General features: G+C 37.7%; 1 protein-coding gene across 11 annotated transcripts in view; it reads right to left on the bottom strand.

Annotated features, from left to right (window-relative positions):
• The window catches only part of MAP4K3 (mitogen-activated protein kinase kinase kinase kinase 3), a 238,945-nt gene that overhangs the window by 47,125 nt on the left and 168,246 nt on the right, over positions 1 to 23,574 (bottom strand). For 10 of the 11 annotated variants that reach the window (XR_010319480.1, XR_002787226.2, XM_064277173.1 and 7 more), the window contains 4 exons: positions 19,685 to 19,743; positions 18,341 to 18,403; positions 7,799 to 7,857; positions 1,431 to 1,469 (listed from right to left, as the gene is read on the bottom strand). Coding sequence is in view for 9 of the 11 variants with exons in the window: in XM_064277173.1 (XP_064133243.1) it covers positions 1,431 to 1,469; positions 7,799 to 7,857; positions 18,341 to 18,403; positions 19,685 to 19,743 (220 nt within the window). In the remaining 2 variants the exon portion in view is untranslated. The remainder of the gene's footprint in view (positions 1 to 1,430; positions 1,470 to 7,798; positions 7,858 to 18,340; positions 18,404 to 19,684; positions 19,744 to 23,574) is intronic. The other variant, XM_010595887.3, reaches the window with a different exon arrangement.

Raw genomic sequence — 23,574 nt, 5'->3', positions numbered from 1 at the left:
GTTAACTTCAGCATTATTCACAACAGCAAAAAGATGGAAACAACCTAAGTGTCCATCAATGAATGAATGGATAAACAAATTATGGTACCTACATACAATGGAATACTACACAATGATAAAGAAAAATGATGAATCTGTAAAGGATCACACACAAAATGGATGAATCTGGACAGCATTATGTTGAGTGAAATAAGTCAATCACATAAGGGCAAGTACTGTATGAGACTACTATTATAAAAACTCATCAAAAGGTTTACATACAGAAAAAAATAACCTTTGATGGCTAAGAGGGAGAGGGGATGGGGAGGGCAAATTACTAACTAGATAATAGAAAATCGTCAGTTTTGGTGAAGGGAAAGACATCTTACAACATAGGGGAAGTCTGCACAACTTGATCAAGGCAAAGTCATGGAGCTTCCTAGACACATCGAACACCTTGAGAGACCGAGTTGCTGGGGCCAATGGTCTCGAGGGACATTTAGGTTGAATGGCATAACACAGTTCGTAACAAAAATGTTCTACATCCCACTTTGGTGAGTAGCATCTAGGGTCTTAAAAGTTTGCGAGAGGCCATCTAAGACACATCTATTGGTCCCATCCTATTCGGAGCACAGGCGAATAAAGAACACCAAAGACACAAGGAAAATATGAGCCCAAAGGACTAAAGGACCACATGAACCACAGCCTCCACCAGCCCGAGCCCAGAAGAATTAGATAGAGCCCAGCTACCACCACTGTCGGCTCTGACAGGGATCACAACAGAGAGTCCCGGACAGAGCAGAAGAAAAATGTAGGAAAAAACTCAAACTCACACACAAAAAAGACAAGACTTACTGGTCTTACAGAGACTTGAGGAACCTCCAATACTACAGTCCCTGGACACCCTGCTAACTCAAAACTGAAGCTACTACCCCCGAAGCCCACTTTTCAGACAAAGATTAGACAAGGCTATAAAACAAATAATAACACATATGAGCAACACGCTTCTTGATTCTTAATTCAATCAAATACAGAAGACCAAATGGGCAACTCCAGTTCAAAAGCAAGACGAGGCAGGAACAGACAAAAAAAAAAAAATACTGGACAGCTGGGCATGGGGAACCCAGGGTGGAAAGTGGGAGAGTGCTGTCACACTGCAGGAATTACAATCAATGTCACAAAACAATATGTGTATAAATTTTTGAATGAAAAATGAACTTGAGCTATAAACTTTCACCCGAAGCACAATAAAATTAACAAAAGAAAGTTTAGAAAATGCAGAAAGGGTTATTACAAGACACAATTTTACTCTTTCTATGTCTTTATAGCATAGACTCAGAACTTAAAAGAACTCAACAGAAAAACACCTTAAGCTACACTGCAGAAGGGGCATGCTGACATTATTCATCTGTGTATAAAGTATTTTAAGTGTAACTAAATATTAAAATTACCGCTGATGTAATTCTTCTTCAACAGACTTCAGGAGACTCCTTATAAGAAAAAACAAAAAATAATAAATTAACAAGGAAAAGAATACCAAGTATATATTTTCATCATTTAACCATACTCGTGTGTTTTTTAATCATTATTTTTTGACTATTTACTTAAAATTTGCTCCAAAGATCATCTCTGAACCTCAAAACATCATGTTATATTTAATATTTCCATTTTCTACAGCTAGTATGTATTTTAAAGGAACAAAATAAATCCTAATGCTTATTGAAAAATGCCAATTCAAACAGAAGACAACCCACCATGAAATGTCACAATAGGACTGACAAAACAATAATTGCAGGGTCATAGTCAGGGGTGTCCAGGATCCAAATTTTACCCTGAACACTTTACCTGACACCTGAAATTATATTTTCTTTTTCTTAAAATAAGGAAGGTGACACACTCTGAAAAAAAATCATGCTCTCAGGCAATCCTGCAAAATGAAGCTCAACATGTTGGATCTCTCTGCAAAAGCATGCATGCATGTGATGTGAATACATGAATGTAGCAGCACTTTGGTTTCACAAAAGACACTCACTTACCTGAAGTATTTGTTCTCCAGTGGTGTACTGGCAAACACATTTACACTTTTGGGAGACTAAGCCTGTATCAGACCAGGTGTGAGGATTTTACCATTAGGAACAGTACATAAAAACTTTGACTTTTCAGGGATGTAAGACAGCACTCGTAGCATTCCTGAAGTTCCCTTATTTTCACTGCAAGTTCATGCAGCATACCTATGTTATACTCTTCACACATAAAAACTCAAATAGCCTTCTTAACACAAATGCGATAGAGAGAGACAGGGTTACTGATAAATTACGGGGCTAAGGATGACCCAGCAGAAAACTTACTCTCCTCAAAAATTGTAAGGTAGCACCTTCTAATCATTTTTCCTCAGAATATATATTAGGAAAAACTACCCCTGGAATTATCAAACACATAACCCGAGCAACTGAAAGGTATGCTTATCTGCTATAAGCAATTAACAACAGATTTTAGTCGTCAAAGATTTTAACTAGGGCAGCTTCATAACAACATAAATTTTGAATAACAAAATGGTAAATGACATCGGAAAACTAATTAGAAGTTCTATTTTGAAGACAGAAAAATTGAGGTACCACAGTCAGATCCATTATCTTTATTCACAAAGCTCTTCAAGGGCTCTAGGAAGGCAGTGGCTCCTGCCTTAGAGGCAGTATAGCAAAACGGCTGCAGGCTTGGAAGGAAAGACTGCCTGAAACGGAATCCTGCTTCCACCATCGTAAGCATCGTTTCCACAGCTTATATGGTTCTCAAAGTGCGATCTGGGAACCCCGGGGGTCCCTGAGTCCCTTGCAGGAGGGAGTTCTCACAATACTAAGGCATTTACTTTTTCCACTCTCATCCTCTCGTGGTATACACTGAGATTTCCAGAGACTACAAGATGGGTGATACCACAACAGAGTATGAGGAGATAGGAGAATTTAGTCGTCTTCTATTAAGCTAGACATTAAGGAGATCTGCAAATTAAATAAAATGATACTTTTTTTTTGCTAAATACTCTGTTTTGGATCTCGACAAAAAGTTTGCTGTATTACACTGACATATACAAAGCTTCTTATTGCAGTTATTTGCTGCCTCTAGGTTTCCGGACAGGAATCAAACAGTGCTATAAGAAGGTACCATGAAAAGGTGGCATCTGAATTGGTCCTTAAGGACAAGGAATTTTGCTTTTAATACACAGAAAAAAATTTGCTACTTATGGTAACATGTAATGGGTATTTTATTATTTTTAATAATAAATATTTTTTAAATTTCTCAGTTAAATTTCCAATACAATAAATTTTGATGGTTATAATCCATATGATCAAAAGCTCTTTGGAGTCCTTAATAATTATTAAGACTGTAAAGGATCTTGAGGCCAAAATTAAACATAATGTCTGAACTGTATGGTGGTGGGCTTTTATAGCATTTTAGAAGATACGAAAAAATACTTGCTTCTTAAGCACATGACAGTATTTTTTGAGGCACTTCTTTCTTTAGTAGGGACGGAATTGAAACAGTTTTACTTTCAGTTTTCACATTTAATTGTGTTCGTGTGGCATTCCACTTTTTTAAAAGGAATCTTCCTAGGAATACTGGATTCTCTAAGAGTAAGAGAGAACAGCTTGTGTAAGAGACCACAGGAAAGCACTAGTTAATGATCTACTGACTCATATATCTTTTTTATTGTTGAAAATTTCCTATTATGTGTTAAGATACTTTGTAAACAAAGTTGCAGAAATCATAAAGCCTTAAGGAAACGTAAAATGTATGGTTTGCTTTTTAGTTTCTACAAAAGAAAAAAAAAAGGATCACGGCTAAATTTGCTACAACAGTAACTGCTGTGATCTGAGGGCACTGGAGAGAAGGTGATAGGATGAATTCACCACATCCTGCCCTGCACGGTACACGGTAACTGCTGTGATCTGAGGGCACTGGAGAGAAGGTGATAGGATGAATTCACCACATCCTGCCCTGCACGGTACACGGTAACTGCTGTGATCTGAGGGCACTGGAGAGAAGGTGATGGGATGAATTCACCACATCCTGCCCTGCACGGTACACAGTAACTGCTGTGATCTGAGGGCACTGGAGAGAAGGTGACAGGATGAATTCACCAAATCCTGCCCTGCACGGTACACGGTAACTGCTGTGATCTGAGGGCACTGGAGAGAAGGTGATAGGATGAATTCACCACATCCTGCCCTGCACGGTACACGGTAACTGCTGTGATCTGAGGGCACTGGAGAGAAGGTGATAGGATGAATTCACCACATCCTGCCCTGCACGGTACATGGTAACTGCTGTGATCTGAGGGCACTGGAGAGAAGGTGATAGGATGAATTCACCACATCCTGCCCTGCACGGTACACGGTAACTGCTGTGATCTGAGGGCACTGGAGAGAAGGTGACAGGATGAATTCACCAAATCCTGCCCTGCACGGTACACGGTAACTGCTGTGATCTGAGGGCACTGGAGAGAAGGTGATAGGATGAATTCACCACATCCTGCCCTGCACGGTACACGGTAACTGCTGTGATCTGAGGGCACTGGAGAGAAGGTGATAGGATGAATTCACCACATCCTGCCCTGCACGGTACACGGTAACTGCTGTGATCTGAGGGCACTGGAGAGAAGGTGACAGGATGAATTCACCACATCCTGCCCTGCACGGTACACGGTGTCGCTCACGACTCACTGATCTGCTTGGAGTCTTCTTTATGGAATTTGTAGGAAGTAAAAAACGAATCAAAATAAAAATGACGCCCTCAGATACTGAATTACTAAGGCAATCTAACATGACTAGAAATTTTTGATAAATGATTAAAAATGGAAGAATGTACAAACACAGATTCAACGGATGAAGTGAAGAGACTGGTATGGAGAGAAGCCTAGACTCCCACTAAAACACTCCCCACATCTCTGCATATTTGAGACAGCTAAAGAGTTTGTGCTACTGATGGCTAAAATCTTTAAAAATTGCTGAACTGCCCAGAAAAATCTGTAAGTACGACTTTGAAATAAAAACAAAACAGAACAAAAAACTCCCTATTTCTCTACAACGCTTGAGCTGTTTCATTCATACTATTTACTTGCTCATAGAGTAGTAACTTATTCCAAAAACCAAACCCAGTGCTGTCAAGTCGATTCTGACTCATAACAACCCTATAGGACAGAGTAGAACTGCCCCATAGGGTTTCCAAGGAGCACCTGGCGGATTCGAACTGCCAGCCCTTTGGTTAGCAGCCGTAGCTCTTAACCACTACGCCACCAGGGTTTCCAGTAACTTATTAGTTGCCCTTATTCAACTAATAGCCAACCCGCTGTCATTGAGTCAATCCCGACTCATAGCGACCCTATAGGACAGAGCAGAACTGCCCCATATGGTTTCCAAGGAGTACCTGGTGGATTCGAACGGTCAAACTTTTCTGATGAGCAGACGAAGCTCTTAACCATTACACCACCAAGACTTCCTATTCAACTAATAAGTGTTTGCTAAATCCTTTGTTGTCGTCGTTAGGTGCCGTTGGGTCAGTTCCCACTCACAGAGACCCTATGTACAAGAACAAAACGCTGCCCGCTCCTGTGCCATCCCCACAATTGTTGCTGTGTTTTTTTTTTTTTTAAGCCCAGTGGGTAATTTGAAATCCTAAATGTACTACTTTACTGCTTTACAGTAATTCCATTTCACTCTTAGAACCCTATGAGATAGGTACTTTTGTAATTCCCACGTTACGTGAGAAAATGAAGGTAAATTCTCAAACTCACGTAGCTTACTGGGACAGACAGCTCTGCCTCTGGACCTGGCATTCACTGCTACTACAACAGTTTGTAAAACAATAGTTTGTACCAGGAATTGTGTGATTAAATTTGCTCTTTTCACTATAATTTAAGTCATTAGAGAAAAATTACTTGAAAAATTTTGCTGTACATTAAAAAATAAATCAGAAATAATTTAGTTTTCTTTTAAAAATAGTATTTTGTTGAGTTTTTCATAATTGGTCAGAAAAGTTGACTCCAGTAATACCAGAATTCAAAAGAAAAGGCAACCCAGTATGCTTTCTGTTTAAAAACAAAACAAAACAAAACAAACCTTATGTAACAATTCTAATTAGACAGCGCCTGTACGGTCTGGAATAGGTAGAAACCCACAAATGGAAATCTGTCTGCCTATTCACCTTTGGAGAAAGCAGGAAATCCTGTGAGTTTTAAAACACTGCCTAGTCATGAGAATAAAGCAGACATATCAGTACAGTAAGAGAAGTGCTACATCCATGCTCACGTCACATGTATGCATACGCCTGTACACAAAACACAGCCAAAGGTCAAGCTTTTGGCCAACCTACCTTGCCAGTGATTCGTTATACAGAATACAGTTCCTTAAGCAGGGATCCAATTAATCAAAAAATGAAGGTTGGGCAAATTATTAACATTTTACCTAGCCAAAGTAAATACATACTATGAAAATGTCTAACACTCAAAAATCAAACAACGGGAACTAAGGAATCTGCCAAAACGTTTACTGATAGTTATACTTTCCTATATTTTTGCAAGGATATAATTTAAAAAATATATTTAAAATAAACCAAAAAAGGTAAATAAACTAATTTTACCAAATTAAAAGTCTGTTAAAAGTACACCAAAACTTGCTATAACAGGGTCCTTAAAACTAGTGGGCTCCTATTTAGATAAAATAACATGAAACGCACTTCAGAATTTTTTGATAACTCATCAAGAGACAAATTTTCCTGCCTACCCACAAACTAAGACAAGCTGTCAATTGCAAACAGTTACTATTTAGATAAAATTTCATTTTCCTATTAGGGAAATTTTACACTTATTTTCCATTTTAGAAATCATAATTAAGGTTAATAAAAAAATTCACTAATATTTAACCAACGTTCAGCTTAAATCAAAACTAATGCATTTCTCCAGGTTGTCATTCTGTGTTGGAAAAATACAGTATACTAAAAAAACATTTAGCTTTATAAAATATATAAAACTCTAATACAATGGAAACTTTACTTTGAAATTTTAAGTTTTTCTGGTTATTAAAATAATCTCTACATTGCTGGGAGATTTTGACAATTTAAATAATATTCCCTTATAAACTAGTAGTTTGCATAGGTAAAAAAAAAAAAAAAAAAAGGACAGTTTATCCATGATTCGTTAGCTGAGCGTACAGGGACTAGCAGAGTCCTATCTTCTGCGTCTTGCTAACTTCATCATTATAGCTTGTAAACTGCCTTTTTTGTTTTAAATCACTGTGCTGCTACTACCTGTGTCTGGTGTAGAACAGGCACTAAATAATTGCTGAATTTATTTCTTGCATGAATTGAAAACTCTTAAGACATCAGACACACATTTTAACTATTATCTACTTTTTAAAAGACTCCAACAGCTAAAAAACCTACAATTTCTAAATAATTTGACCATTTCAAGCTGTTTTTATAGTAGCCAACACATGCAACAGATGTACCAAATCAAGTTTTGTGAGGAATAAACAAGTCTACTTTACAGGTAAAATCACTAAATTGCTGCAACACATATTTATCTTCAGATGGAATTTACTTGGTTTTCTCTAACAAGTTAGGCCTGCAGAGTAGCTGGATATAAAAATTTAAGTTCATCCGCCTGCTGTGACAATTAACTAAATACCTAACAATATAGCAATGAAAAAAGTTAAAAGCATATTGTAAAATATATCTACCAGTCCAGCACAAATAATAAAACATACAATATTAAAGACAACTTAATTATTCTTGTGTTTAAATTTAATTTTAAGAGAACTTTACTTACTTGTTTGCACCTAAGAAGTAACTACCTTGGTGTCCTTGTCCATATTCTAGTTGTAGATCCTAATAGTACAAAATAAAATATTTAGTAAAATGGTAGTATATCACATATAATGCACTAATTATATTATTTTTAAAAGAGAAACCTCACACACCAAATAAATCTGTATTGCTCTAAGTTCTTAAAAAGGAGGCATGATAGGACTTCAACAGTAAAGATTTTTAGAAGTTTGTAGTCCTGATTTAATTATTATTATTTAAGTATTTTTCCAGGAGTTCATTCAAATAATACCTACAAGTTTCATTTTTGGTTGCTGCTATTGTAATTAACATAAAAATCTGTATTTAAAAAGAAAAAAGCTCAAATAAGACATTTGCTCCAAGCTATACTGAAGCAAAACTGATCAGAGAACAACCAACAAAAATCTTGGTTTGACCTTGTATTCGTGGTCTGAAATAATCATGTATATAGACACACATTCATATATATCTACTGTTGCTTCAAGTAGGTCATAATTTTTAAAGATGTAAAATAAGGTGCTTTTTAAAGTAAATTACATATGTGAACCTGTACAAGATTCTAAGTTGTACTGAAGGACTTTTAAGAATTTTTTAAAAGAGTAAATAGTTAGCAAAGCTTTAAATGAATATTATTAAAGAAGTTCGTCAAGTATTTAATCATATCTACTGAACACTGCAGGGCTGTGCAGGGTTACGGATTAAAGTTTAAAGGAATGAACAATACATGTGGCTATATACTCAAACGGCTTCTCTAGAAATTAAACGTGCTTTCCAACCATGGAAAGTACAAAGCAGTCTTTTTTTTCCTCTCTTTTTTAAGTCATGGTATTTTAAGCCCTGTTTTAACCATATAAGAGAATATTTAACATTTTAAATGAATTTTATTTTCATTAGAATATACTGTACTTAAAACGCTCTGATTTTTATAAGGCACTCCTCCTTGGAGAAGCCTTCTAAGACTGTCCCAGGCAGACAGTGCGACCTTTGCCGTGTTTCCACAGCATTTAATACATAGTTCTCCTCCAGCACTTACACTGCACTTTAACTAATCTATTTACAACTCGGTAAAAATAGTAGGCTGGAAAAAATACATACATGTAGCAAGCAGGCTGTAAGTTCCTCAAAGGAAGGCAAACTTTCAAATCCATCTTACTTTCTGGCAGCCCGGGGTCTAGCACAGTAACTACCACACAGTCACTAGGCCCTAAATAAATTCTGGTTTAATCCATGCTTATTTTCCTATCAGCAGATAACTAACACTTCAGTCTTGTTAAGATACAAAATATAATTTTAGATCACAAAGATACTAAGGCTGGGAATGTAAAAATTCTAAGCAATGCATTAAATTGAGGTGAAAAGCACTTTAAAATATGTGCTCCAAGACATCAAAAAGTCTGATGAAAATAAAAATCAAAATTCTGGTTTAGACAAGGCTCAAATTTTGTCTTCTTCAATATTTGTGTTCTGTTATGCATAATAATAAATGTTTCGCACCTGTGACAGAAAAGATAATATACAATAAACAAAAAAGCTGGTTGACTGTCACACTGGTCTCACATGAAATTCTAATACAAAAGGACACCTGTCTCTTTCATTTATAATGATAAATTTTTAATGGGATAAAATCACTATGCTGTCACAGGACTGCTACACAATTGTTATACTGAACAACAATTCAGGCGGTCATGACTTAATATAAAAACCTGAAGCCATTGAGTAGATTCCAACTCATAGCAACTAACAACCATATACGGTGGAGTAGAACCACCCCATAGGGCTGCCAAGGCTATAATCTTTACGGAGAGGAGCCCCGGTGGTGCAGTGGTTAAGCACTCAGCTGCTAACCAAAAGGTCGGTGGTTTGAACCCATCAGTTGTTTCACAGGAGAAAGATGTAACAGTTCGCTTCTGTAAAGATTACGACCTTGGAAACCCTATGGGGGCCATTCTACTCTGTTCTACAGGGTCCCTACAAGGCGTAATCGACTCAATGGCAATGGGTTTTTTTGTTTTGGTTTACTAGATGGTCGTATCATATGGCCATCCTTTATAAGCTAAGTAAGAATACATTTGAGCATGCCAGGATAGGAAAAAAATAGCATTAATCACGCATCAACTTATTAATGAACAACAATGTTTAACTACACGGTAAAGTCAAATAAGTAACAACAGGCACTGAAAACATGCAATGGCCTAGTACAGATTTAACCTGAAGACTCAGAAGTTCAAGTTGGTTATCCCAGTTCAATTAAAGTTTCTGGGTCAAAGTCCCAACTTCAATGGTTCCTTTTAATGGATGGAGGAGTGTTTCTAAAGCTAGGATGAAGCTGCTAAGAAAACACGGTTTGAGAAAGAGCTGAAAAAGAACAAAGTGGCTAAAGCGGAACACTGGAAAAGGAAAATTGTCAAGAAAATCTCACGGTAGTTTTCTTTAAATCCCGTCAGAAGATTACAGAATCTATGCCTGATGAGAAAACAGCAAGATTGATAGAATTGATACAGTTGCTCAAACAATACAAAGGAAATGAATGCTTCAGCATTATATCTAAACTGAGAAAAAAGAGAACATTACAGCATGAATAAGGTTGTTAGCAAGGTGAGATCCCTTTTCATGTGGCAGATAACTTACAGAAGTAATCAAGGAATGAAGCCAGGAAAAGTCAAAGTCAAAGATTCTGTATTTCTACAAAAGTCAGAGAAGCAAGTGGAAACAGAACATTAACTGATTAAGCAGTATTCTGACTAATAAAAGCAGAAGACTTAAGGAGCTTAAAACTGAATAACGTGACATCTGTGATGTAAATTTGGAAAAGAACTTCAGCAGGATAGGTTTGATATTCTGTAAAATGTTCTATCGCTGTGCAATTCTGATATGAGACTTTCCTTGAAATTCTTTTCATAATTAAGGAAAAACTTTAGCAACCACAAAACATATGTTTTATAGTACTAGTTTAACAGATTTCAGTTAACAAAGTTGGCATTTACTGTTTCTTTTCCAGAAAAAATTTAATTGACTTAATTCAATTTTGACCCAATTCATGGGGAATTTTAAAGTATCCTTAAATGTGTACTGATATTATTAGTCAGGTATAGCTTTCTAACATGTATTCTGTCTTAATTATAATTTAAGTATTTCATTCTCAGTTTTTCAGGGATACTACAAGCTTCTTCAGAGCAACGGCTATGTTACTACTTCTTTATACTCTTCTATAGCAATTAACATAGTGTTTTATATATAATTTTCAATGTATTTTTCACTGGTGTATGGCTTCAAATGCCCAATAAAACTGGGCAAATTAAAAGAAAAAACAGCTTCAAATTAGACATATTTGTAATATAATCTTTTAATCTAAAGACAGCATTTTGTAGAATAAACCAATTTTTATGGTTATGGACAAAACTCTTACAATTTAATCATCATGATATAATGAGTTTTTTGTTTGCTTCTTCAACGCAGGTAACAAATTGACTTTTTCAAAATTAAAAGACCTTTCTTAATGATTGCCAATTGTACAAATCAAGCTGTTTTTCTGGCTTCATACATTATGATCACCTGAACTTTTCGTGATTAAAAAAAAATCATTTTATTGCAGTAAGAAAAATTGGTGTGTAATTTTCTAAATTTATTTTAAAAATCGTAAAATATATACATTCAGCAGTTAAAATAACTACAAATCATTGATGATAGGGAACTTTTAAGCAGCAAGATCTTTAAGGGGTAAATGTCTATTCTGGGTTCCAAAAGATGTAGGGCTGCCATCGTGGTGCGAGGTAAGATTTAGAGATTTTGTGTTCACCAGGGTTCTAGTGGCTGGCAACAGGCATTTGGAAGAGTTGAAGTTTTGTCCACAATACCAAGATTTTAGGATTGATGAAATTAGGAGATTGAAATAACAATAGAACGTATATGTTGATTAAGAGAGAATGAGGGTAAGAGAGCCTGCCCAGTATTAGTGATAAAAACTATAGTGATAATGTTGGGTAGAGGCAATATGGCACAGTGGTTCAAGTGTGAACTCCTGAGCTAGGCTGCTTGGGTCAAACCTCAGCTCTTACTTTTTAGCTTGGTGACTACAGACCAATTTGGGCTTCTTTGTACCTTAAATCCATTTGTAAAATAAGGATAATGGTAAATGAGTTAATACTTGTAAAGTGTTTAGAATAATGCCTGGCACATAAACAGCTCCAGAAAATGTCAGCTATTATTATCATTAAGAGTGAGTTTTTTAAAGCTGATTTTATGATAGAATCTGACAAAGGCTTCATTCATCCCTCTTCTACCAGAACTGTCCACAAGCTAACTTACCTCACAAGATTCCTCTCTATTCAAAGCCCTCCTCTGTCACAAAACCCCCATCAAATGTCCCCACATAAGAAACTCCTTAGCACTGGGGACGTGGGAAAGCTGGGGTAGAGTAGGGTACACTTCTAGGGAAAAGAGCCACAATAACTTGGTTCAAATTACTAGGCTGGCTCCACACAAAGGTACAGAAACAATATTTATAACTCTAAAGTATTGTTTCTGCATTGTTTTGTTGTTGTTGTCTTTCCTGTATACGGCATACTAATAAAAAGAGTTAAATTTTTTATTCTGTGGTCTTTTATTGCCACAACAGATTTCACTGTCATTCTGGCTTGTTGTTGCTGTGTGCCATCAAGCTGATTCTGACTCATAGCAACCCTATATGACAAGAGTAGAACCGCCCTATAGGGTTTCCTAGGCAGTAATCTTTACAGCAATTGATGGTCTGTTCCACAGTCAGCACCTAGCCTTGTTCTAACTGATGATACTGAGCTTTTCCATTGTCTCTTTCCACAGATTCCTGTGAATTCCATACATGAAGAAAGCAAAAGGTCATTAAAGACAAGAAAGAAATAAAAGACCAAAATGGATGTCAGAAGAGACTCTGAAAATTGCTCTTGAATGTAGAGTAGCTAAAGCAAAAGGAAGAAATAATGAAGTAAAAGAGCTGAACACAAGATTTTGAAGGGTGGCTCGAGAAGACAAAGTATTATAATGAAATGTGTAAAGACCTGGAGTTAGAAAACCAAAAGGGAAGAACATGCTCAGCATTTCCCAACCTGGAAGAACTGAAGAAAAGATTCAAGCCTCAAGTTGCAATACCGAATGATTCTATGGGCAAAAACTTGAAAGATGCAGGAAGCACCAAAAGAAGATGAAGGAATATACAGGGTCACTGTATCAAAAAGAACTGGTCAATGTTCAACCATTTCAGGAGGTGGCATATGATCAAGAACCAATGACGCTGAAGGAAGAAGTCCAAGCTTCACTGACGGCACTGGCTAAAAACAAGGCTCCAGGAATTGACGGGACACTAATTGAGATGTTTCAACAAACAGATGCAATGCTGGAAGCGCTCACCTATCTATGCCAAGAGTTTGGAAAATAGCTACCTTGCCCACCAACTGGAAGAGATCCATATCTGTACCCACTCTAAAGAAAGGTGATCCAAAGCAATGTGGAAACTGTTGAACAATATCATTACTATCACATGTACATAAAATTTTGCTAAAGATAATTTAAAATCACATGCAGTAGTACATCAACAGGGAACTGCTAGAAATTCAAGCCGGATTCACAAGAGGACGTGGAATGAGGGATATCACTGCTGATGTCAGACGGACCTTGGCTGAAAACAGAGAATGCCAGAAAGTTGTTTACCTGTGTTTCATTGACTACACAATGGCGTTCAACGTGTGTGGACTGTAATAAATTATGGATAACACTGCAAAGGATGGGAATTCCAAAACACTTCATTATGCTCATTCGGAACCTGTATATAGACCAAGAGGCGGTTGTTCGAACAGAACAAGGGTATACCGTGTGGTTTAAAATCAGGAAAGATGTGCATGAGGGTTGTATCCTTTCACCATATTTACTCAACTGTATGCTGAGAAAATAAACTGAGAAACTGGAATATATGAGGAAGAACAGGGGGCATCAGGATTGAAGGAAGATTCATTAATACCTGAGATATGCAGATGACACAACCCTGTCTGCTGAAAGTGAAGAGGACTTGAAGCACTTACTGATGAAATCAAAGACCACAGCCTTCAGTATGGATTATACCTCAACATAAAGAAAACACAAATCCTCACAACTGGACCAACATCATGATAAATGAAGAAAATACTGAAGTTGCCCAGAATTTCATTTTATTTGAATCCACAATCAACACCTATGGAAACAGTAGTCAAGAAATCAAACATTGGGCACATTTGCTGCAAAAGACTTCTTTAAAGTGTTAAGAAGCAAAGATGTGCCCGTCAATAGACGAATGTACAAACTGTGGTACATACACATAACGGATACTATGCAAAGATAAAAAACGACAAATCCGTAAAGCATCTAACGTGGGTGAATCTGGAGGATATTATCCTAAGTGAATAAGTCGATCACGAAAGGACAAATATTGCATGTGACCACTATTATAACAAACAAGAAAAGGTTTACACAAAGGAAAAAAAAAAACCTTTGATGGATTCCAGGGATAAGGCAGAGAGGGAGGGAAAATCACTAGATAGAAGACACTTGTTAATATTGGTAAAGGGAAAGGCAGTACACAATACAAGGCAAGTCAGTGTAGCATGACCAAGGCAAGGGAAGACACTGAGAGGCACACAAGAATAAAGGACTACTATGGTAATTACTATACTATACATAGACAATCCTGCAACAATAGTATTAAAGGACAGTAATTTACAAATGGATACACAGGTAAGTAGGCATGCTAAAGAGGTGTGAGAGGGTGTAAGGGATCACACCCACCTGCAGATATAGGTTTGCCGGTGGATATTTCTACATACATGACTGTACGTACTGCATGTATATTAATATAGACAATATAGTACACAAGGGGCATAGCCATAGAAACTTTTTAGGCATAACAAAACACCTCGCGGGATAAAGCTCCTAGGCTCAAAGGTGAAGGACCATAGACTTGGGGGACATCTACATCATTTGGCACAAAGTTCATAAAGACAATGCTCGGCATCCTGTTTTGGTGAGTAGCATCTGGGGTCTTAAAATCTTGTGAGTGGCCACTGAAGATACAACTATTGGTCTCTTCCCGTCCTGAGCAAAGGAGAATGCAGAAAACCAAAGAAATAAGGAAGCGATTAGTCCAAAGGACTAATGGACCACATGAACCATAGCCTACACGACCCCGAGATCAGAACTAGAAGGTGCCCGACTATCACTACTGCTCTGCTAGAATCACAACAGAGGGTCCTGGACAGAGAGTGAGAAAAATGTAGAACAAAAAATCAAATTCACAAAAAAGACCAGGCTTACTGGTCTGACAGAGACTGGAGGAACCCCTAGACTGTGGTCCTAAGACACTCTTTTAGCCTGGAACAGAAGCCATTTCTGGAGACCATCTTTTAGCCAAATAACAGACAGGCCCATAAAATAATAACATCCAAGAGGAATAGGTTTCTTAGAACAATTTTTTTTTTTAATTTTTATTGTGCTTTAAGTGAAAGTTTACAAATCAAGTCAGTCTCTCACACAAAAACCCATATACACCTCGCTAACCCCAGACCCAGTGCCATCAAGTCGATTCCGACTCATAGTGACCCTATAGGACAGAGTAAACACTCCCAATTACTCTCCCCCTAATGAGACAGCCTGCTCTCTCCCTCCACTCTATCTTTTCATGTCCATTTCGCCAGCTTCTAACCCCCTCTACCCTCTCATCTCCCCTCTAGGTATGAGATGCCAACATAGTCTCAAGTGTCCACCTGATCCAAGAAGCTCACTCCTCACCAGCATCCCTCTCCAACCCATTGTCCAGTACAGTCCAATCCCTGCCTGAAGAGTTGGCTTTGGGAATGGTTCCTATCCTGGGCCAAGAGAAGGTGTGGGGGCCATGACCACTGGGGTCCTTCTAGTCTCAGTCAGACCATTAAGTCTGGTCTTTTTACGAGAATTTGGGGTCTGCTTCCCACTGCTCTCCTGCTCCCTCAGGGGTTCTGTTGCATTCTCTGTCAGGGCAGTCATCGGTTGTAGCCAGGCACTAGAACAATCAATTTTATGAGACCAAAAGCAAAACGACTGCCCAAAAGGATAAATGAGAAGGCAGGAGGGATAGAAAAACTGGAAGAAAGGAAATGGGGAACCCAGGGTGGCAATGGTGAGAGTGCTGACACATTGTGGGGGATGCAACGAATGTCATGGAACACTTGATGTACAAACTACTGAATGGGAAAATAATTTGCTCTGTAAACTCTCACCTAAAGCACACACACATGCACAAAAGCCAAACTGTCACTTTGAGAACTACTGTGCCCCTGACCCAAGCCATGGCATTTTGGGTCACAAATACGCAAGCAAATGCCAGACAATGAATAAGAAAGACCAAAGAAGAATTGATGCCTTTGAATTATGGTGCTGGCGAAGAATACTGAATATACCATGGACTACCAGGAGCATGAACAAGTGTGTCTTGGAAGGAGAACAGCCAGAGTGCTCCTTAGAAGCAAGGATGATGATGTTTTGTCTCACATACTTTGGACATGTTTTTAGGCGGGACCAGCTCCTGGAGAAGGACATCATGCTTGGTAAGGGTCAATGAAAAAGAGGAAGAAGGAATGAAATGGACTGACACAGTGGCCACAACAATGGGTTGGAGCATAGCAACGATTGTGAGGATGGCACAGGACCAGGTAGCATTTCATTTTGTTATTGGGGGGTGGAGAAGGTTGCTGAGTCAGAACAGACTCAACAACACCTAACAACGACAATCCTTACAGGATCAGATCATCAGGTCTTTTCTACTGAGGAGATGCTGGTGGGTTTGAGCCTCGGACCCTTCAGTTAGCAGCTGAGCATGTAACCACTGTGCCATCTAACTCTGAAGAATTTTTTAATCCGGCGATCATTCTTTTCTTAAAAATGTTCCATCTCACTTGTCCCCTATGATGGCTAATTCTCAAGCCTCATACTCTCTGGCCTCTCTAGGCCATTGGACACGTTCCACTTTCTTTTGTGACAGTGCACCTACTGACTCTCCTCCTAGCTTTTCAACTATTTCTTTTCCACCGCCAATGTTGCTTCTACTTCTAATTACTAAACACAAGTATCACCCAGTATGGCAATCAATTTTCTGCCTTCCTTCTTCAGTTAGGTTTGAACCACAGAGAACATATGCAATGGTTTCATCTATCCTTTCCTCTCTGGTGACAAATCCACCTCTTCTGAGCTAACTCCACACTTCCAGGAGGAGTATGACATCTCTCAAAACTGTGTTCTGTGCCTATGTCTGTTCCCACATTAATTTCTATGAAACTTAGAAGTCATTTCTCATTCTCTTCCTGAAGAATCTATAGTGGTTCTTAATACTCTACTGAAATTAGCCTTAGTCCCTCCCAGAAGCTAGATAAACCATTTCAGCCCATAAGCGCTTCTCCTTTTCTGACCTCCTTAGGACCATTACGTGTCACGCTCTCCTCACTGACAGAGGCAATCCATTACGTATTTAGGCCTGTGGCTAAGAGTTTATACGTGTAGGTATTTTCTGGCCAACAATACTGCAAGTTCCCTAAAGAATGAAATTACATCTCAAATCTCTCTTAGTTTCTACAAATGTTATACGGTATAAATTTAAGTATTCATGTAGAGAAATCATTTAAGTCAACGAGAATTGAAAATTTATGTTATAAAGGCTGAGAGGAGGGAAAATATAGGAAAATTCAACTCAAACCAGCATGAAAGTGGAAACTGGGAGGAAATATGGGGGAAACTACGGTCTCTGGCCAACTACAGAAGTAGAAAGTACTATTTATTTAATATTTATCAAAGTTAATTTCCCATTTTTAAGATGATCTTAATATAACTTCAAGGATGTGTTATAATCCAAATTTTGGCCTGAGAAAACTGGATATGACACAATGTTGCAAAATTAAAATTTCATCTGAGACTGGTTTTATTGTTAACTAAAGGGTAAACTGGAGTCCTGGTGGCACGGTGGTTAAGAGCTCAGCTGCTAACCAAAACGTCAGCAGTTCGAATCCACCAGGCGCTTCTTGGAAACCCTATGGGGCAGTCCTTCTCTGTCCTAGAGGATTGCTATGAGCCACAATTGACTCGATGGCAACAGCTATGGGTAAAGGGTAAATTATTTCTAAAAATTATATATATGGTGTCTAGTTCACTAAAACATGTCACATTATTAAAAACCGGACATTCTTATAGGGAAATACAGTTTCTAAAACAACACACTCACATCTGAGTGAGAAAATTAAATAGTAATGGTTTTCACTAAAAAAAGGAAAAATATTTTTATTTATTACAACATTATCACATATATGAGTAGGTTTTTTTTAGCTTGTTATAAAAAATACTATAATAGTTAATACATGGAAGTTTGCAAAATGATAGCAATTTATAAAACAATGCTTAAAATGGTTCATTAAAACTGGACAAAATGTTTGATCTTAAAAAAAAAAAAAAACAAGTAAGACTAAAACAGTGCTGACAAAGAAAATCAGAAGATGAGAAATACCAGATTAGATCTTGCAGTGTAGTATATTTCTTCTGAACTGTCCAAAAAACCATCACTGTCGGGCTGTTCAGCAGACAGAGACCAAAAAACCCAAGTTATTTACACTCAGACTAAAAGCCACACATTCACAAAGGGAAACTTTCACAAGTAAGCCCTGGTAACATCATTTTATTAAGGCAAATACAAAGTCCAACCATATTAAGCAGTTTCTAACAAAGCAGCATTGCAACACTGTTGCTCTGTAAGGGGGTTACTAAATTAGTACACAATTTAAATACATGCAATGCCAACTCAAAAAGACAAACAGAAAATAAACTCAGACTGCCTTAAAAAAAAATTTATAAACCTCATGCCTACCTTTTCTTGACTTTATTTCTCTACATAAATATCAAGTTTAAGTATTCTAATATGATCATTTTAAGAATCTTCCTTTCACCTTCCCTTCCTCCAGGCTGGTATACTGCATTAGAATAACTCTATAAAATAAAAGCTAAAGATTCCCTTTTTATACTCGTACTTTAAACTAGTCAAATGGGTTAAAATAAACATTAAATTTAATGGAAAAGTTCCTACTTATATCCTTAGAGTTTATTAAGTCATTTTCTAATTATTAAATACAAAAGGAGGAAAATGAAACATTATCTGAGCTCTGGCAATGTAATTTCATGAGGCTTAATTTCTGTCTGTTTTTTTACAGTCTCATTTTTTAATTCTTCCATAGAATATTAAAATCTCAAATATTTGGGAAGTATTTTGCTTTTAAGACTACATCTAACATATTATCATATATCTGCAGAAGACTATATGAAACAGTAACAAAAGAACCATGAAAACAATGTTCATGGTTAGCAAGTCTGAAATGAATGACAAATTTATCTACTATGCATGCTTAGTCTCTCTTGAATTTTAACACTCTACACAGACTTTATTCTGCCTTGATGTTTAGAAAACTGGTTTACATTCTTAAAACATAGCCCATAAATGGACTGACAAGACGTACTTTTATGAGTACATTATTCTAGTTTAAAACCTTGGCATTTATCCTAATAGAGACACAAAAAGCCCAGAAAACTGGAAAAAAAAAAAATTAAAAGGTCAGCATTAAAAACATCTAATCAAAGAATGGCAAACCTATCAAGTTTCACTGAAAATAATTTTGAAAATATTATATTTCAGCAACACAGATTTATTTATTCTCAATTTTAGAATTACTTACCTTTTTGCTTCCCCCATATACTTTTGAAAATATTAATAACTAGAATTTTTAGCGAGTACCAATATAGTCACAAAGACAAGTTAAAACATTCGTTTTCAGTGTCAACACTCCAAGACTATACTACTTACAAGTTCATGATGTGGTTCTGTCTCTTTCCTTAAGGGTGCGTCAAATTGTACTTGACCAACTAAAAAAGAAAAGTCAGGATCTGTTTCTACATTCTTAATGATATAATAATTTAAAAAGTCACTCCATGGCAAAATATTTAACTTTATCATCGATCATACACCTGAGCACAACCCAAAGATTTAATAAAACAATTTGTTAGCTGGAAAAAGCCCAAGAAAGTTTAAAGTTTGTTAAACAATCGGTTAAGCCTAGGCTTTTTTCATGGTAAAAAAAGTACATGATCATCAAAATTATGAGTATGTTACCATCAAGCTCGACTTGCCACCTCAGTGTAATCTAGCATAAGAAAGGGACAATTTGCCTCGGGGTGTAGGTGAACAGACAGCAGTTGACGGGGAGGACTTGTGGAAGGCAGACTGCAAGATGGCCCCCAATAATTCCTGCTTCCTGGGATTCACAACCCTGTGAAGGTCCCTCCCACGTCATGCCAGGGTTGGTCTGTGTGACCAGAAGAATACCACAGAAGTGATGGCATATCGCTTCCATGATGCTGCTTTTGCCGTGGACTCTCTCGGACCAGTTGCTCCGGAGGAAGCTATGTTTGAGCAACCCCGTATCAAGGAATTAAAGCCTCCAGCAACAACATGTACATGAGCTTAGAAGCAAATCCTCCCGCCTAGTCAAGCCTTCAGGTGATTGCGGCCCCAGCTGACATCTTGCCTGCAACCTCACAAGAAACCCTGAGCCAGAACCATCCAACTAAGCCGTCCTGCGTTGCTGACCCTCTGGATCTGTGTGAGATAATAAATGGTATTGTTTTAAGCTGCTACATTTTAGGGTAATGTGTTACACGGCCAATAATTGGCAATACGCTACTACGGCCAGAAGAACCCGTTAAAACCCGAGACGTAAGTTAACTGTACTGCAGTCACCTCTCCCTTTGCTAGTCGACTGTAGTGAATGTTTCACTGTCTTTACCTTCAATTTACCTGTAATATCTCATTATTATCATCCGTTGTTACAACTGCGGCAAAGAACTCAAAAGCACCGAGATAAAAGCAGCAAACATATCAAAGTTCACCTAGTAAGACCTTCAGCCAAAATAGCAATTCTCACCCAGGGTGGGGAAAAGAGTGGGGTTTTGAAGCATAACCACTTTTATAATTGTTTTGATTTTAACTTAGTATGTATAATTTATTTTGAAATGTTAGTACCAGTTAAAGGAGACCATGGGATTTGAATATTTAGCAGTAGAATGCACAAATAAAGAAGGTTGAGAAACAGAACCCTGTAAGATCTCCAGTTGTATATGAGTGTGAACAGCTATTATGACCCAGATACCAAATTTTGGCCCTTGAGATAAATAGGCTCTTATTAAGAATGAGTTCCTCACACCTGTTCACATATGATTATCAAAGGTTACAAAATAGCCTTTAGTATTCAAACTAACACATACACCACCTCGATAGAGGCCTACAGAACAGCTCTACCAACACTTGTCACCAGATGGCAAAGTGAAATCTGCAATAAAGTTACATGCGGGTGCCTCTCCCTCTAGACTGTGTAACCACTGACTGTAGGGGTACAGGGGTGCTGTCTCACTAACTTCAATAACAAGGACAGATATTCAATACCCCTGTAATTCTGTGGACAGAAAATGCATTCCCAGAAAAGGGAACCCTAGAGCAAAGTCCCTGTGGAGATTGACTCTCTACAGTTTACACTGGTATCACTCTTCAGTTCTCTTCAAATTCCCTAAAGTTACGAAGAGCTTCTGCCACAGAATCTTTCAGCTACTATTTACACAATTGTCAATCATTCCAGGCTGCAGGGCTGCTTATGACACCCTTAATTATGTCAAAAAACTCCTACATAACTGTATTTGTCAAGTGGTCCTTATTTATATTTTACTCTCTGGAGGAAAACTCCTTATAGTCTATGAGACAGCTCCAGCATTGTCACTTCCTGACCTTTCTTTAGCCATTGTGGTCACAACTGATCCTACTGTGGCAGACAAGTGGAGCCACAGTGAAGTAAACACACACTCAACAGAATACACTCAACTCAGGATAAAACCAAAAACCAAACCAAGTGCTCTCCAGTCGATTCTGACTCATGGCGACTCCATGTGTGTCAGAGTAGAACTATGCTCCACAGAGGTATCAAGGGCTGTTTCTGGGAAGCTGATCGTCAGGCCAGCCTTTCTTCCCCCACAAGTCACCAACCTTTCTGGCAGCAGCCGAGCACATTCAAGGATTCCATCTCAGGACAGAAAGGTACAAAACACTCGCTGACTGAGAGCTTCTGCAGTATGTTTCCTCAACCATTTCTTTAAAGGTGTGTTGATATGCCCTAAAATCTGGTTTGAACTTCCCACCTGAAATTCACATTTTAACACGCTACAAGGCCTCCTCATTTCTTTGCAGCAAGTCCACTACTATTGCCAACATCACTTTTGACAGCTTTTATGGGTCAGAAGCATTCCCCAGAACACAAAAAATAAACGGTAGAGGACAGAAGCCACAGCAGAATAAACAATACAATCTGCAAAACACGCTCAACTTAAAATAGTACAGAATACAAATGGCTTAGATAAGTGGTTCTCAAACTTTTTGGTCTAAGACCCCTATACACTCTTAAAAACTGACGATTTCAAAGAATTTTCATGTGAGTTAAACCTACTGATATTTACCATATTAGATATTAAAACTAAGAAAAATTATACTTATTAATTCTTTAAACATGTTCATATAAAAATTCTATTATTTTGACAAAACAAAAATTTTAGTGAGAAGAGTGACATTGATCTATATTTCTGTAAATCTCGTTAGTGTCTAGCTCAATACAAAACAGCTGGATTCTCATATATGCTTTTGCATCCAGTCGGCTACCACACCACACGTCACGTAGCTTCTTTTAACTCCACTGAACGTTCAGAGACTAAAAGTTTAAAAGAAAGGGTAAATAATGTTTTAGGATTATTATGAAAACAGTTCTACTCTTGTGGATCCCTTGGAAGGATCTTGAGGACTCCCAGAGCTCCTAAACCACACTTTGAGAATTGCTGGTTTAGACTGTTTGCAGTATGGTACGCTAACACTACCAGCACAAAACTTTGTCCAAGAACTTAATACAGAGCATATGACCCAGCCAAGATCCCAAGGGAAGGTTCACAAAGGCCTTCTAGTCTAAAGGCCACAAAATGTGATGGGGTGGCTACTGAAATGCAGTGGTGTTTGTGAAAACTCATCGGCTGGAAGTCAGGAGACAGGGGGCTTGTCGTTAACTCGGTGTGTGACTCTAGCCTACAGGCAAATCTCGTTTCATTTTTATTTTCTATCAAATGGTAATAGTGTTTGCCCCTAATTACCTTACCCAGTTTTTGACATGATGAAATAGGTTCATATTAAAGTATGAAATGTATTTATTGTTATCATTGCTGATCTAGCCCAAAACTGACCAAACTATCGTAACAGTAGTCACTTCAAGTTACCACATCACCGAATTTCAGTAAGGTCATTCTGCATTTCAGTTCTCTTGGGATCAATATTTACCTCACTGGAAACTTAAGCCTGACTGCATTAAATTCACATTCTAAGCCACAGAGCATAAACCATTTTGCACTATTAGTCCTGAGATTCTTGATGGCCAAGGGTATCACCGGTGAGCTGACAGTACTAGGTCCCATGTAAATGAATGGTCTGTACCAGTGGGCTCATAACCTGGCCATCCAGAAGAACTACCTGGAGAGTTATTTAAAAATAACTTCCTGGGTCAACTCAAGACCTACTGAATCAGGATCTGTGGAGAATTCGGGCCCAAGAATTCCATTTTAAAAAGCTCCTAGGTTACTCAAAGTTAAGCCAATTTGCAGACCTTTACCTCTCCT

The sequence above is a fragment of the Loxodonta africana genome, chromosome 26 (genome assembly GCF_030014295.1).
Source record: "Loxodonta africana isolate mLoxAfr1 chromosome 26, mLoxAfr1.hap2, whole genome shotgun sequence".
Taxonomy (NCBI): domain Eukaryota; kingdom Metazoa; phylum Chordata; class Mammalia; order Proboscidea; family Elephantidae; genus Loxodonta; species Loxodonta africana.
Note: the sequence above shows the minus strand (reverse complement) of the source record. Positions and strands in the feature narration are given on the sequence as shown.